A 13,276-nucleotide genomic window follows, 5' to 3' on the forward strand; every position below is an offset into this window, starting at 1 on the left:
GATTGTTGGCAAATGGGACACAAATAGGAAAGAGACGGTGAGAGAGAAGGACAAATAAAGTGCCATACTTTAAGTTCGAAGAAGAAATTTTTGAGAACTTACTCTCCTCCACAGTACCATGTTGAACTGATTCAAGAGTTTTAACCACACTTTCAGAAGTAAAACACATCTTGTCTTTGTGTAAGAAGCCACTTAAGTTATTCTTCAGACATGTTGCAGCATACATCACCCAACAACATTCTGAATTACTTTTAGATACTTAAAAGAAACTAAATACTCGTTTGAAAGACAAGTATAAAAGGCAATCGGTATCTTAATTGAAAGATTTTCCAAACTCAACTGCATGTATTATTTTCAAGTTATTGGCATCAAAAGAAATGTTTCAGCTTTAAAAAAGTATTTCTGATGTTATACACTCATAGCACTTGAAGGCAGTCAAAACATATGTTTCAGACATGCACACAGATTATGTTTTAGCTGACCAATCCAAATAATCCTATGTAAAATACACAATTCAATGACCATAAAACTTCAGTAATACTATTGGTACATAGTATCATGTATATACATATATATATAGTATATATACACACAGCATATACATATCAATTATATATATTATGTATATTTATATACATATACATACTACATGTGTATATGAATACATATATAGACACACACACATATATCTAAAGATGCAGACAGAAAACTGCTAAAGAAAAAAGTAGTATCTTAGTGCAAAATCAGTAACAGGGAGAAGCAGTTGTGTTGCATAACTAAAAAGGAATTAGAAAGTTACAAGGACAACAAAGAATGAGAGGTCAGACATAAGTGTTTTTTCTTGGTAAGAGTGTTTCTCACCTCCAGTGGAGCAGATAAAGTTACTGTGGGCGAACTGAGGCTACGAGGCCGTCTAATCTGGGGTTCACTTAAATGGTTGCTGCTGTTTGCTGATGACCCAACCATGCCATCTTCTGCAAGCTATTTCAGAAGAAAACACAAGGTAGCAAATTGTCAGAAACACAGTACATCCAAGAGGTAGACACTTAAATGATGAAATTATTCTTTTTTATTATTATTGTTATTATTATGAGGAAATGTTAAATATACTTTCATAAAGATCAAGTATTTAATTTCATTCCTCTGGAGGGGCAAATAATGTATGGTACTATTAACAGATCAACACAACTTTCAAATTAAATCTTAAGAATGCATTTGCCTCCTTTTAATAGTTCATATGTACCTCTCTGAATTCCTTCCATTGTAGCAATCAACCTAATCTGTACCTTAATATAGTTAAAAGAATTAACAAAAAATCCCAATCATTGCAATTTTTTATGATTATCCTGAGTTGTTATGACAATGCTTAGGGTTTTTTTTTTTAATTTCAGAGTTCTGAGGAGCTGCTTCAACTGACATTATACTCAATACATGATAAGTGTTTGCTATCTGAATTAAGAATTATAACAATCTTCATACCTGCATAATGGGCCGTGTCCATGTTGTGGTTCGATTGTTATGATTGACATAGTAAGTACGGCCCTTTGCATCCTTTCTTTCTTCCCAGCCTGAAGGTAAGCCCGGTGTAGTATGTACATAGGCCACTGAAGGCTGTTCAAGCAAAAAATTACTGTATTGTTACTTTATAATAGCTAAAAACCCCCTAAATTTAAGTCTGTTGTTTTTATAAATAAAGGAACTTGTTAACTTACAACATTCTTAAACACAAAAAACATACAGAAGAATACTGTTTCTGATTTAATTCAATATAAGCTCTTATTCATATTCCTTTATGTCAACTAATTTTTTTCTCACAACAGACCTTTTGATTCACTTTTGCACAGATTCGGGTATCTTGTTCACAAAACAACTAAGCTTATATGTCCTCAAATTTTTTAATTTGTAGATTACACTTAATGATAAAAAGGAAATTTGCATTTTAATGATTTTTCCTCAAAAAGGTGGGTTTTTTTTCCCATTTTATTAGTATGGATAAGTAAGAATTACATTAACCATGCAGCCCAGTCAAGATATCTCAAGTCCTGTCCTGTTCTTTACCACTTTGCCTTGAATCAGTTGCAAGAAACCGTTCTGGGTTTAAAAACTGAAGTGTAATTATTTTGTTATAGTTACTCATGTTGTATTTAGGGTTAGGTCTGTGTCCTGAAGACACAAGATACACCCCAAATTAGATCCCCAACTTTAGTATGAAAAGATCATTTTACTATAAGTTCCATGAGAAAGACAAGGCACTCACTGTCAATAAACAAGTTATGTCAATATTCAACCCAATAGTTATGTTATTACATGTTGCTGATGTTGTCTTGTATACTTCCTGTGAGGAAAATGTTCAATGCTTAAACCAATCGGACATTTTTTTTCTGGGACATACAGAGGGAAGAAATAAATAAATGCACTGTAGCAGAAACGACAAAGCTTCTTGAAGAAAAACAGTCTAGAGAGAATTTGTAACACTGACGCTGTCTGCATCTGAATATGTATTTTAGAAGAGAAGGATGCCCATGGAGTTACAGTTTTTAGACCATAAACTCTACACACTTCTTAAGCTTAGTCACTTTCTAGTTCGGGACTCCTTTTAAGACATCACTTGCTTGTATAACAAACAGGTATCCTGGCTGCCAGTGAAGCAAAAAAGAAAATCAAAATACTCAGGATAGGCATTTTTCTCAAGTAATTGATGGAAATACCAAGAGTGAGAGATACAGGCTTTTTCTCTTATTCACAGCAGATAGAAGCAAACTGCTAAACTCTGCAGAACAGTGTTTTTGCTCTCTTAATGAAGCCCACATACTAATAACTGCATCAAAGTACTGGCATGTGCAAAGTGCTTTTCAGCATCTACGTCTAGATCTTTGGTTCAATACGTGTTTGGTTTAAGTATTAAGATTAATCACGTTAAAACATACACTCATACATTAATTATCAGGAGACTACAATACTAGAGATTGCTTTACTCTTTCCAAATACCTGCTTGGATAGCTGAAGGATGATGAACCCTAAAGGTCTTCATACCACAACAGATTAAAAACCAGTGCTTGAACTGCAGTGTCTTACCAATTTTTTGTGGTTCTTTAATGTTGAATAAAGAACATTAATTCCTTTAGAAATAGGCAGCTTTCTACTGCTAAAAAAATGAACCAAACTACCTTCATCTAGCAGTCTGCTTTTACCACGTCTTTCCCTGAACAGGCTGTAGCAAGGTGCATGGCATTTTGCTTAGAGATGTAAAATGTGAATCTACTGGTCCTTAAAAATTTTCAGGTTTAAATGCTGACAGGTAGAACTGCAAAGCAGCACAGCAGACAGAAGAGCAGAACTTGTACTTGAACTACTAAACTTACTGTGCTTGTTGCACCTGAACATCACATTTTCTAACAACGTTGTGAGTTCTTGAGCTGGTGTGATAGTTAATGCCAGTGTTCAGATTAAGAAGAAAAGGTACCGACATCTGAGCTAGAGTGTCCCAGATGCCAAATGCTGCTCTGGTTGCTTCTCCTTCAACCCCCAACAACCTGCTGCTTACAAGAAGATTTATGAACTCTCTTTAGACTGCTTTGAAACGAGATTTTTTTACAAGACTTTTCCTGAAAGAAGCAGGATGCTGCATTTAAAAACATGGTTTGAAGAAAGACTGACTGTAAACCCAAATGTCTGACAACAGGCAGCTGCCGGACCTAACAGGGGAAGAAGGCTCAGAAATACATGTATACTATGAATTGTCCTTCACTCTAAAGGTCAAATTACTCCAGTGTTCATTAACCCAATTCACCTCACAAAGGACTACATATTTAAGGTAACTGCCTACTGCAGAAGACAAAGGCATGTCTTTATTTCAGACATTAGTACTCTACATTAAAAAAAAAAAACCAACACAAAAGAAACCAAAACCCAACCAACACCCAAACCCCCATTTTTGGTGGTAAGCCCAAAATGGAAAGAATTCTGATTTACAGTCATGCTCTCCTTCTGTCCTTTCACAGAAAACATGTTCTCATGTATCAAATATGAAGGTGTATCATTTTCACTTCTTCAATTTCAGGACATCTCATGGAGATGATGTGCTGCTGTGCTAGGTAAGGCAGAAGCAGAGCATACAGGCTGAAGTTGTGTGCATAACATTAGGCCTTTCGCTGTCACTTTGTGCAGTCTTTGCTTATTTTGTTAACAACAGGAGTCACTTTACTGAGATAGCTTTAAATTTGGCAGTCAATACAAATTCAGCACTACACAGTGACAGTATTATTTTAGCACTGAACCTGATATTTTTATTACAAGTATAAAATAATTGCTGGGAAGAGTTGATCACCAGCACAAACTCTGAATAGAGTAGTATGTCTCAGCCTCACAGCAAGAGAATGAGTAAGCCAATTAACCAGGGGTAGACACAGATTTTTTCATCCATGCTTAGGGAGCCTGAGTTAAACCACTACAGTCATGGTGTTAACAGTTGAGATTAAGCAAAGGTGCCTCTGCTGCGAGTTTTCTTCAGTATTTTGCCCATATCAGAGATGACCATCTGAAACACAGCCTCTCTTTCAGGGCTGATTCATATACCAGTAGTAGCTGAAGTGCAGGCAGAAGGAGATCAGCTCTACAGGCACATGATTTTGGTAAAGATGAAGGACTGAAGACTCAGCCCTGCAAAGTACTAACATTCATACGTGGCTCTGAGCTCTTAAATTCTCAGTAGGTGAATACAAATTTAATTCAATGAACACCTGGAATGGATGCTGGAATACAGAGAAATGCACATGAGTAAGAGATTAAAGATGCTCAAGGAAGACCCTTTAAACCTTTTTAGTATGATCTTAAAATAAAATCAAGGGAAGAATCAGCCTTGAAGATTACCAAATACCTTCACATAGCTTAGAAACCAATTGTTAAGCTTTCTAGTTTTAGAAAGAAGTCTTCCTGGTAAAGTGACAACTGCACTGATGACCATTCTTGTCATGGAAAAAAGCTAAGTATATCCAATGTAAACATTTCTAATCCTCATAATCCAACATTATGAAAAAGTGTAATTCCTACATTACCACACTACTGCCCTGAACATTTAAAGAAACATTGAGATTGGTCTCCTGGGAATTCAGGATACGTTCTTCCTATTATCTATGTCTATCTATAATAAAGGATACTTTTAATAAAAAAAAAAAAAAATTAAATGTAGCCTGATCAAACATGTTTCAATCCTATGGTTGTGCATTTTATTCAATTTATTTTAAATCTGAAGTAGTCACTATCAAATTACATATGCAAGTACTACTTAAGAAACATATATGCCAAAAACGATGAACTACAAAATTGTAATGAAGTGGAATTAGCAAGATGCATTAATTCAGAGTTTGATGCACTATAAGCTGTATTTTTTTTTGCCATGAAACAGTAAAAGGAGAAATATCACAAAAAGATTTTTAATTATATTAAAATGATATTAATCTAAAGGAAATCTTGTTCTGCCAAATTTTTAAAAAAATCATTAGCAACTGCATTGTGGCTGATGTTTTAGGAAAACCCTATAATCACTTACAACATACGTAACATAAATAGGATGAATGCAAAATTAATCAGTAACACTTAGACGGCTAAGTATGATTCCCATTTCCAGTTCAATACCTGCAAACCATTCATTAATATCTAAAATTCCAAGAGTTTCAGTTTTCCCCTGTTTTACTACCTAGATTCTTCAGTGCAAGTATTCTGCATCTTACTGCAAAATGTATTTTCTTTCCTAAAGTATATACTGTACATGCTTTGAGTTACTGTGCAGACCACAAGAGCAATGGGAATTACAGATACATCCTTCTTCTACATGCCACATTCTCTGCTCCAGCAAAATAATTAACTGCAATTCTTGGTCTTGCTTCACATTTTTAAGCCCTCTTTCCTTCCCAGAACTCTTGCTTAAGTCAGTGTATATTTGCTTTTTAAGAGAAGAGCATAGTTGAGAGAATGAGCTGGAGAACTGCCTAGATAACCAAGAAAGGAAATGCAAAAAGTTTCTGAATGAGTCAGAAAGCTGACACACTACAATAGGAAACAGAAAACAGTGAAACAGATGAGGAAAGTAATGCCCACTGAAACAAATGAGACTGATTTACTTCTTTCCTGAACAGTCAAGTGCTGAAAAGACTACACTATTTTTCCACTCAGAGCTGGCAGACAATGATCAGGAGACTACCTTTTCCAAGACTTTTCTAATGGTTTCCAAACCATTAATCAGTGGTCAGTAAGGTCTCAGTAAGTGGTCTGAAAACAGTCCACAACATTTTAGTTAAAAATCAGATAATCAAGGCATCTGATAGTTTAGGAGAAATTATGAGTGCTCTTACATTTGCTCTATTCAGGCCATCGTCTACAATACAGAGTAAAGATAAGGTGCGGACAATTCAGAGTTTTTAAATTAAAAAGTCAAACCATTAAGTTGTAATAGTACACAATCGATTCACTATATGATAGCATGCTGCAAATTATCAGCTTTGACTGGGAGGATACAAAAACAGAAGAAAGATGTGCAAGTTATGCCACCTGATGTTTCCTTTCTCTTTAACACTCCACCAAAATAAATTCAGCTATCAGCAGCCTTTCTCCTTACTATACATCGTAGGTTAATGCAACCCATATTGCAATCTGCACAATGGAGTTTGCCCTTCAATCTCCTTTCTGTATATTACATACCAGTGTAAAAAATATTTTACCACACTGAGTAGAAACTTGTGAGATTTATAAGAGCCTTCTACCCAAAACCTGAACACTTTGTAACAACTGCCTTCAGTAAATAGTGTGAGGAAAAGAAGTATTATGGTTAAGAACAAAATGTCGTGAGAATGAAGATGCTGGGACACTTGATGCATTAACTTAGGTTTTGCTCAGACTACTTTTACCATGTACCCTTCACAGAGGAATGACAAAGGTCCTTGGGGACTTAAAAAAAAAATATCCTGAAAAGCACAGATATATTTACCCAAACACGCACTTTATCTACATTCATCACACACACTCAAGTAACAAATTTACTCATGTTGTGTCACTGCCCAATACAGTTGCTACCAATATAGTAGTGTCCGCCACACTAACTAGGGCAGATGCAACATTTTTACAGTTACACATAATATTTAGTGTACCAGTTTCGTAGGAGCTATCTAAATGCTTAGGCTTGGACCTACAAGGAGAACAAAATATCAGGTAATGTTAGTTTGTATAAATATGCCCTTTAACAGCCTTCTCAGGCCCCAAAGTTCGGCAAGACAGACCACAAAGCAACACAGGCTGTTTCTGACACTCCAAAGCAGATAGGGTAGTATCAGTAGTAAGGCAGTAACATCAACTCTCACTCAAAACAGCAGCAATCAGAGCAATCTTGTCAGGATACGCCACTCTTGGGTTCAACTGCTGTTCCTGAAGGGGCTCAAGTCGCTGAATGCAGTGGTCATCAGGCTAAAGAGCCAAGCACGGCTATCACTGCCTTGCTAGCACAACGCATCTTTCATTCTGATGGCAAAACAGATTCAAGAGGAGACAGTCCTGTACTGGGACTAGCCCAGAAAGAGCCATGAAAGACTGACATCATCTCACACATAGGAAGGCACAGAGCTTGGTGCTTCTTGCTTTAAGTACCTCAACCAAGCCAGTTATATAAAGGGGCATCATCACTTAAGCTGCCACAGCATCGCTGTTCTGTGCAGTCCACCCCTGTGCCACTGTCCTGGACACGCGCCCAGCACGCCTGCAGAATTATGCTTCCTTAGGGATGGAGGCTGATGAACATCCGATTTGTGGGTCCAGGGCCAGAAAGGGATTTTGCAGGGATTCTGAACGCAAAACTAAAGTGACCCAGAAACTTCTACTATTGAGAGACTATATCTCTACAAACTTTAGGTGCCTGAAGGACAAAGAGAATGGCAACCTCTGAAGATAATACTTTTGGATTTAAATGCATGAGGCCTATTTAAGTCCTAAATTCTCTACAGATTTGGGTTTCAGAGTATAAATGACACTGAAGCAAGACAAAGTGGGGGAGTAGGGTTCCATTAGTAAGCTGCAATATAATTAAGTAAAACATCTATAATTTAGATGTGTTAATTATGAGTCAGTGAATCTGAACTCAGTTATTTGCAGAACAGTATTAATATTTTGCTCTAAAAAGTGTAATTAAACCAAGATGCTCTGCCAACAAAAGACCTTCTTTACACTACAGGTCAATATAGCACGTTTTACCTAATGCTTAGTAAGTCAAGCAAGTTTTGCAAGGACACAAAACAATCTGGTGTTTGCAGGAGCAAAATACAAGTATGCTCCTCTGATTCTACAATTCAAAAAACAGCAAATATAGACAGTATTACAGAATGATGCATCAACACACAAATTAAGATCTGACATTAGAACATATAAATAGGAAACATATCAAGTTTAAATTATATTTCTGTCCCTGAAATAAATTATCTAGGAGCACATACATTCATAGAAGCTATTTATGATAGATACTTTAAAATTATTTCTATCAAATAACTTGCTTCAGGCTGACATTTAATCAGGTTAAAAAAGAACGAGATGTTTTAGACAAAGTCCAATATAAATTAAAATCACTTGCCTTGTATTACACTTTCAGAAAAGCACTTCCAGAATTTTAGTGGATGATCAAACTAAAAATTCAGTCTTAGACTACTGAACGACTACTGGAAAATGAAAACTGGCACTAAGACCATAAGAGCTATATGATGTATCACTGTATCTCCACAGTTTTCAAATTAAGGTCAACTTTAAGAATTAAAATGAATTAAGTCTAATGGAGAATAAGGGAAGATAGACGCAAGCTAAGAACACAGCTACATGTATACTGACTTGGTATTTTTAATCCCTGATTCTTTTAATACCAGTTTTTAAAGAATTAGGTATTGTATCTTTCATGTTTTAGAGGCCTACGGTATTTCCTTAGCGCATAGCTTTGTTAAAACTCAGTGGCACATCCACATCATTAAAACATGCTCGTATTTGAGTGAAACAGCAGTGAGAAAAGTTGAGAAAATCTGAAACAACAAAAGACCCAAACCCTATTGATTCAGTGGCAGTTTTTCATTCAACACAATGCTGGATTGTGAAAAAAAGTTCCTTATTGTACAAGACCTAAATCTACCCACATTTATTTAGAGATAATGCTTGATAAAGAGTATTATTACCATTGGTTCCTCACCACCTGTGACAGTTGAAGAACAAGCTCTCCTAGATGGACCACTCTGCTGTTAAATGATAATTAATGTTACAGATAAGTATATTTCGTGATGAAGGTAACAGATTACTGTCACATCTTTAGGAGTAAGGAATCACAGATTCATTAAAAGAGAGAAATTAGATGGAAACAGCATTTAAGATAATAACAAAAAATTTGAGTCATCAATCACTGATAACCATGTCAGAATCTTATACAAAAAACCACCATGGGAACCACTTTCTCTCTCCACTGACTAGATATCTACAATGTAGTGAACTAAATTCCATGTTACGTAACTAAAGTTAGTGTGACTATGCTCTCAGTCTCAGAATGTTTTTCTCTCTCATGAATGTCCTCATTTTAGCTGCTGACCATGATGATATTAATTTGGTATCCATTACTATTTGGGCGAGTCATATGCCCATACTGATGACTGATCTATATCTGACTAGAACTGACCTAAGAAAAGATATTATTCTGAATCACAGAATGTTCAAACAAAAAGAAAGAAATAGAAGTTAGCTTTTGTTTACCAAGGATAATTGAGACTGTTCAGCAACTGTGTCTGTTACACTGCAAGATCTTAATCTTGAAGAAGGATCTCTTTGCTGGAAAAAAAAAAAAGAAAGAAAGATGTCTTTTAAGTTAAGGTGTTTTAAAACATAGTGTTTTATTCAATAATTTTATTTTTCTCCCATTTAATCCAAACCCCTAAAAAATAGTACTTATGATGCAGTGTCTTTAGTTTTAATACTTCTACAGAAACATGGCAAGCAATGAAAAACATCAATTCTCTGCATTCCATCCTGGACTATTTCAGATTAAGGGAGAAAAGGAAAGCACTTGGATACACATCTTGCACTCATCTTTAGCATCGAAGTTACAATGTTGCATTGACCTAATCTAACAGAAGAGGATAGGCCATCCCATGTGGAAAAACATGCAGGAAAAGTAACAGTTGTGGAATCAGCAGTAAAGGGGTAGTTTAACTAAAGACATAAATGGGACATGAAAATGCCATGGAACTTTTGCAAAAAATATTTTCAAATATCTTTGGAAGACATTTTAGAGAACCTGGAGGGAACATGAGCAGTACAAGGAAAATGTAAGACTCCTGGTTGAATACTGGCAATGCAGTCCTTGGAAAATCAGTAGGCTACAGTCACAAAACTCTACATATGGCTTACTGTACCACTTAACCCCATATGCATCACATGCACAGAGACAGGAGAGGATGCCAGTCCTACACAGGGGATGATGATGTGGTTCCTGTGCCTACAATATCCTGAGCCTGTGGCTGGGAAAGCAGCAAGTTCTGCAGAACTGTCACTGGGTAACAGCCACAGTGGGAGCCTTGCTGAGATCATCTGCTGGTACACTAATAAATTTCCAAATTTGCATATTAGTACACGATGCTTAGCTTACTCTTCAATAGTAACATTAAGAACACCTCTAAAGTTTACTGTAACAAATGGCAGAGAAGTGCTCAGAGGCTTGCTGGCTGGAGTTAATCCAGAAATTTCATACAAACCCAAACTGCTACAGTCTGTATTGTAATGATCATTAGGGCACCTATAAATACAATATAAATAATACACACAGAAAAAGGACATTAAAATATACTGAATTACTAGACAGATTACTTATATTTCACAAGTACAAACCACTTTGTAAGGAAATCTCCTGTAAACAATTAGTATCTACTTCTATTTTTACCAGGTAGTGGTATATACAATTTCTCTGTTGACAGTGACACTTCACATACATTTTATATATATATATATATATTAAAAAAAAAAAAAAAGACTCATTCATTTTTCTAAAGCAGAAATGTCAACATGAACAAATTCTGATAGGAAGAAGAGATGTGGGTTTTTTTTCCTACTATCATAAAACAGTGGCAAAACGCAGCACTATTAATCTGGGTCAAAATACTAACTCCAGGAATTCTGGTTCAAACTCTATGAGAATCAGGTGAATTGCTATGAATTTCTTTGGAAAGGTCAACCAGAAAGGGCAACTCTTACCCTAAAAATCCTCTGTCCCCCATGATTTTTTAAGTGTGACAGGGAATCTTAGCATAAGTGCAGTCCAATTTGTCTGGTACAAAAAAAAAATTAAGAGGGATGGGAAAAAATCTGAGTAATTAAGCTAAGAGCATTGTTTCTTAAACAAAAAACAAGCAGTTGACACTTCTCTTAAAACTAGACACTGCAAAGAAAACTGTAGTGTTTAACACAGCTCTTCAGGAAGTGAGCGCTCCGCCATGACTTTCATTACTTCATGGTGCAATTCACAGAGGGCATGCATTACTGACAAAAATTAGGTATTTAAAAAACAAATCCAAAATCAAATACTAAGGGTGAGACCTTAAAATGAGAGTCTTAAAAATGTATTTACTCAAAAATTTACAGCATTGCTTTTTAAAAAAAATCATGCCTTAATTCTCCTGTTTGCCTTCTCATTTTTGAACCTCCCAAGACACATCCTTCATGATCATGGTACAAAGCAAGCGATGAATAGAATATTTCAGTTGGAAGAGACCAAAAGAATCATCTAGTCCAACTGCCTGACCACTTCAGGGCTGACCAATATTCAATGAAATACAGCATTCATACAGTATTCCATAAAATCAATCAGCATCTAAGTAGCATTTCACTTCCAATGCATTTTCTCACACAGCTTTTCTGTGTGATTTGATTGAGGTTGTAAGCTTCAAGTACAGAAACAAGCCTTGGGTAATTCTTAAACTTACTCTTTCGCATAACTGATACCTCATCTTTAATCAAAGAGTGACTAGCATTACCCTTTTCTGGGTATTAATGGTACAAGTATGAATGCACTAATAAACAAGTAAACGACCTAGCCTATTTATAACCACTCACATGGGCACCCTTAGGTACCACTGAAAGATAACAAAGCAACACCATGAAGCAAACTATTTGAGAGGCATATCAGAAACTCCCAACTCTTACTTGAAAACATCAGTCCTAAAGCACATTCTGTTAAAAGTTTCATATTAAAAAAAAAGAAAGATGTAATTACAACTTGCTTTTATGTTACACCAAAGATTAATGTGAAAGGATTTGTTTGACACATGTATTGACCAGCAAGTCTGAAGTGTCTTCTGACATTACATAGATACATGAGGAGAGTGACAAAATACTTTAACACACATACAATCACTCCTCAACTATCTGTTGGCAATTTGTGTTGTACATTAACTATGTATGGATGTAGAGACACTGGAACAGTCTCTGTGTAAAACAATCAAAAGTCAGGCTGGATATAGTAGGCATGCTGTTGGGGGAATGCAGTTGTAAGGGCTTCTAGTTTCAGCCCAGAACCTGCAGATCTCAGCCAGCTTTACGTAAAGCCTGTTTAGAGCTGGCTGATTTGGGAACCCCCCTGGATCCATGCTTCCTCCATGCAAAGTCATGAAGCTGATCTCACAAGCCTTCAGAAATCTGGATCAAGAGGAAATGTCATGTGGAGATACCAGAGCACATTGATTAACGTGTGTGTTCAGCTGGAAGTGCCAAACCTTTCCTGCCTACCTGGGTCAGTCCAAATGAAGCTCTGGGATGTCTCTGCACTGTGCTTGCCGACCTCCAAGCTGGGAGGATTTATTAGCCCGGGTTAAGCACCATCCATCCATTCATGTGGAATCAGCTCAGACTTAAGTAAGTGCTGAACCAGGCCAGTGAGCCCCCACAGAGGCCAGAGCTGCAGGAAGCACAGTTCAGAGAGAGGATCTGCCCTGACAGATATGCAGGGGCTACACACTCAACACTGCTGACCCACACAGGGTCTGTATGCAGACTTCTGGGTGCCTCAGCAAGGCATCTTAAGAGTAACTTCACTGTCTGTTTTTTTCTGCTATTTTCAGTATCCCACCACACTTACACTGGATAACGCAGAGTAACGGACATTTTAAATGCTTTGACAATTTCTTATGTTGCAAGTGTGGTCTGATTATAATTTTTATTGCACTGAAAAGAAAAACGCTATCACTTAATGGCTTATAAAAAGCTAGTTTGAATTATTTTA

The 13,276-nt window shown here is 36.4% G+C and overlaps 1 protein-coding gene across 13 annotated transcripts in view; it reads right to left on the reverse strand.

Moving 5' to 3' along the window:
* Positions 1-13,276, reverse strand: part of NEDD4L (NEDD4 like E3 ubiquitin protein ligase) — a 180,065-nt gene that overhangs the window by 31,129 nt on the left and 135,660 nt on the right. For 8 of the 13 annotated variants that reach the window (XM_080371781.1, XM_080371771.1, XM_080371782.1 and 5 more), the window contains 4 exons: positions 9,760-9,834; positions 9,195-9,254; positions 1,480-1,611; positions 862-981 (listed from right to left, as the gene is read on the reverse strand). In XM_080371781.1, the coding sequence (XP_080227907.1) occupies positions 862-981; positions 1,480-1,611; positions 9,195-9,254; positions 9,760-9,834 (387 nt within the window). The remainder of the gene's footprint in view (positions 1-861; positions 982-1,479; positions 1,612-9,194; positions 9,255-9,759; positions 9,835-13,276) is intronic. The other 5 variants (XM_080371772.1, XM_080371780.1, XM_080371776.1 and 2 more) reach the window with 2 other exon arrangements.

Source organism: Falco punctatus (genome assembly GCF_963210335.1).
Source record: "Falco punctatus genome assembly, chromosome: Z".
In the NCBI taxonomy this organism is placed as follows: domain Eukaryota; kingdom Metazoa; phylum Chordata; class Aves; order Falconiformes; family Falconidae; genus Falco; species Falco punctatus.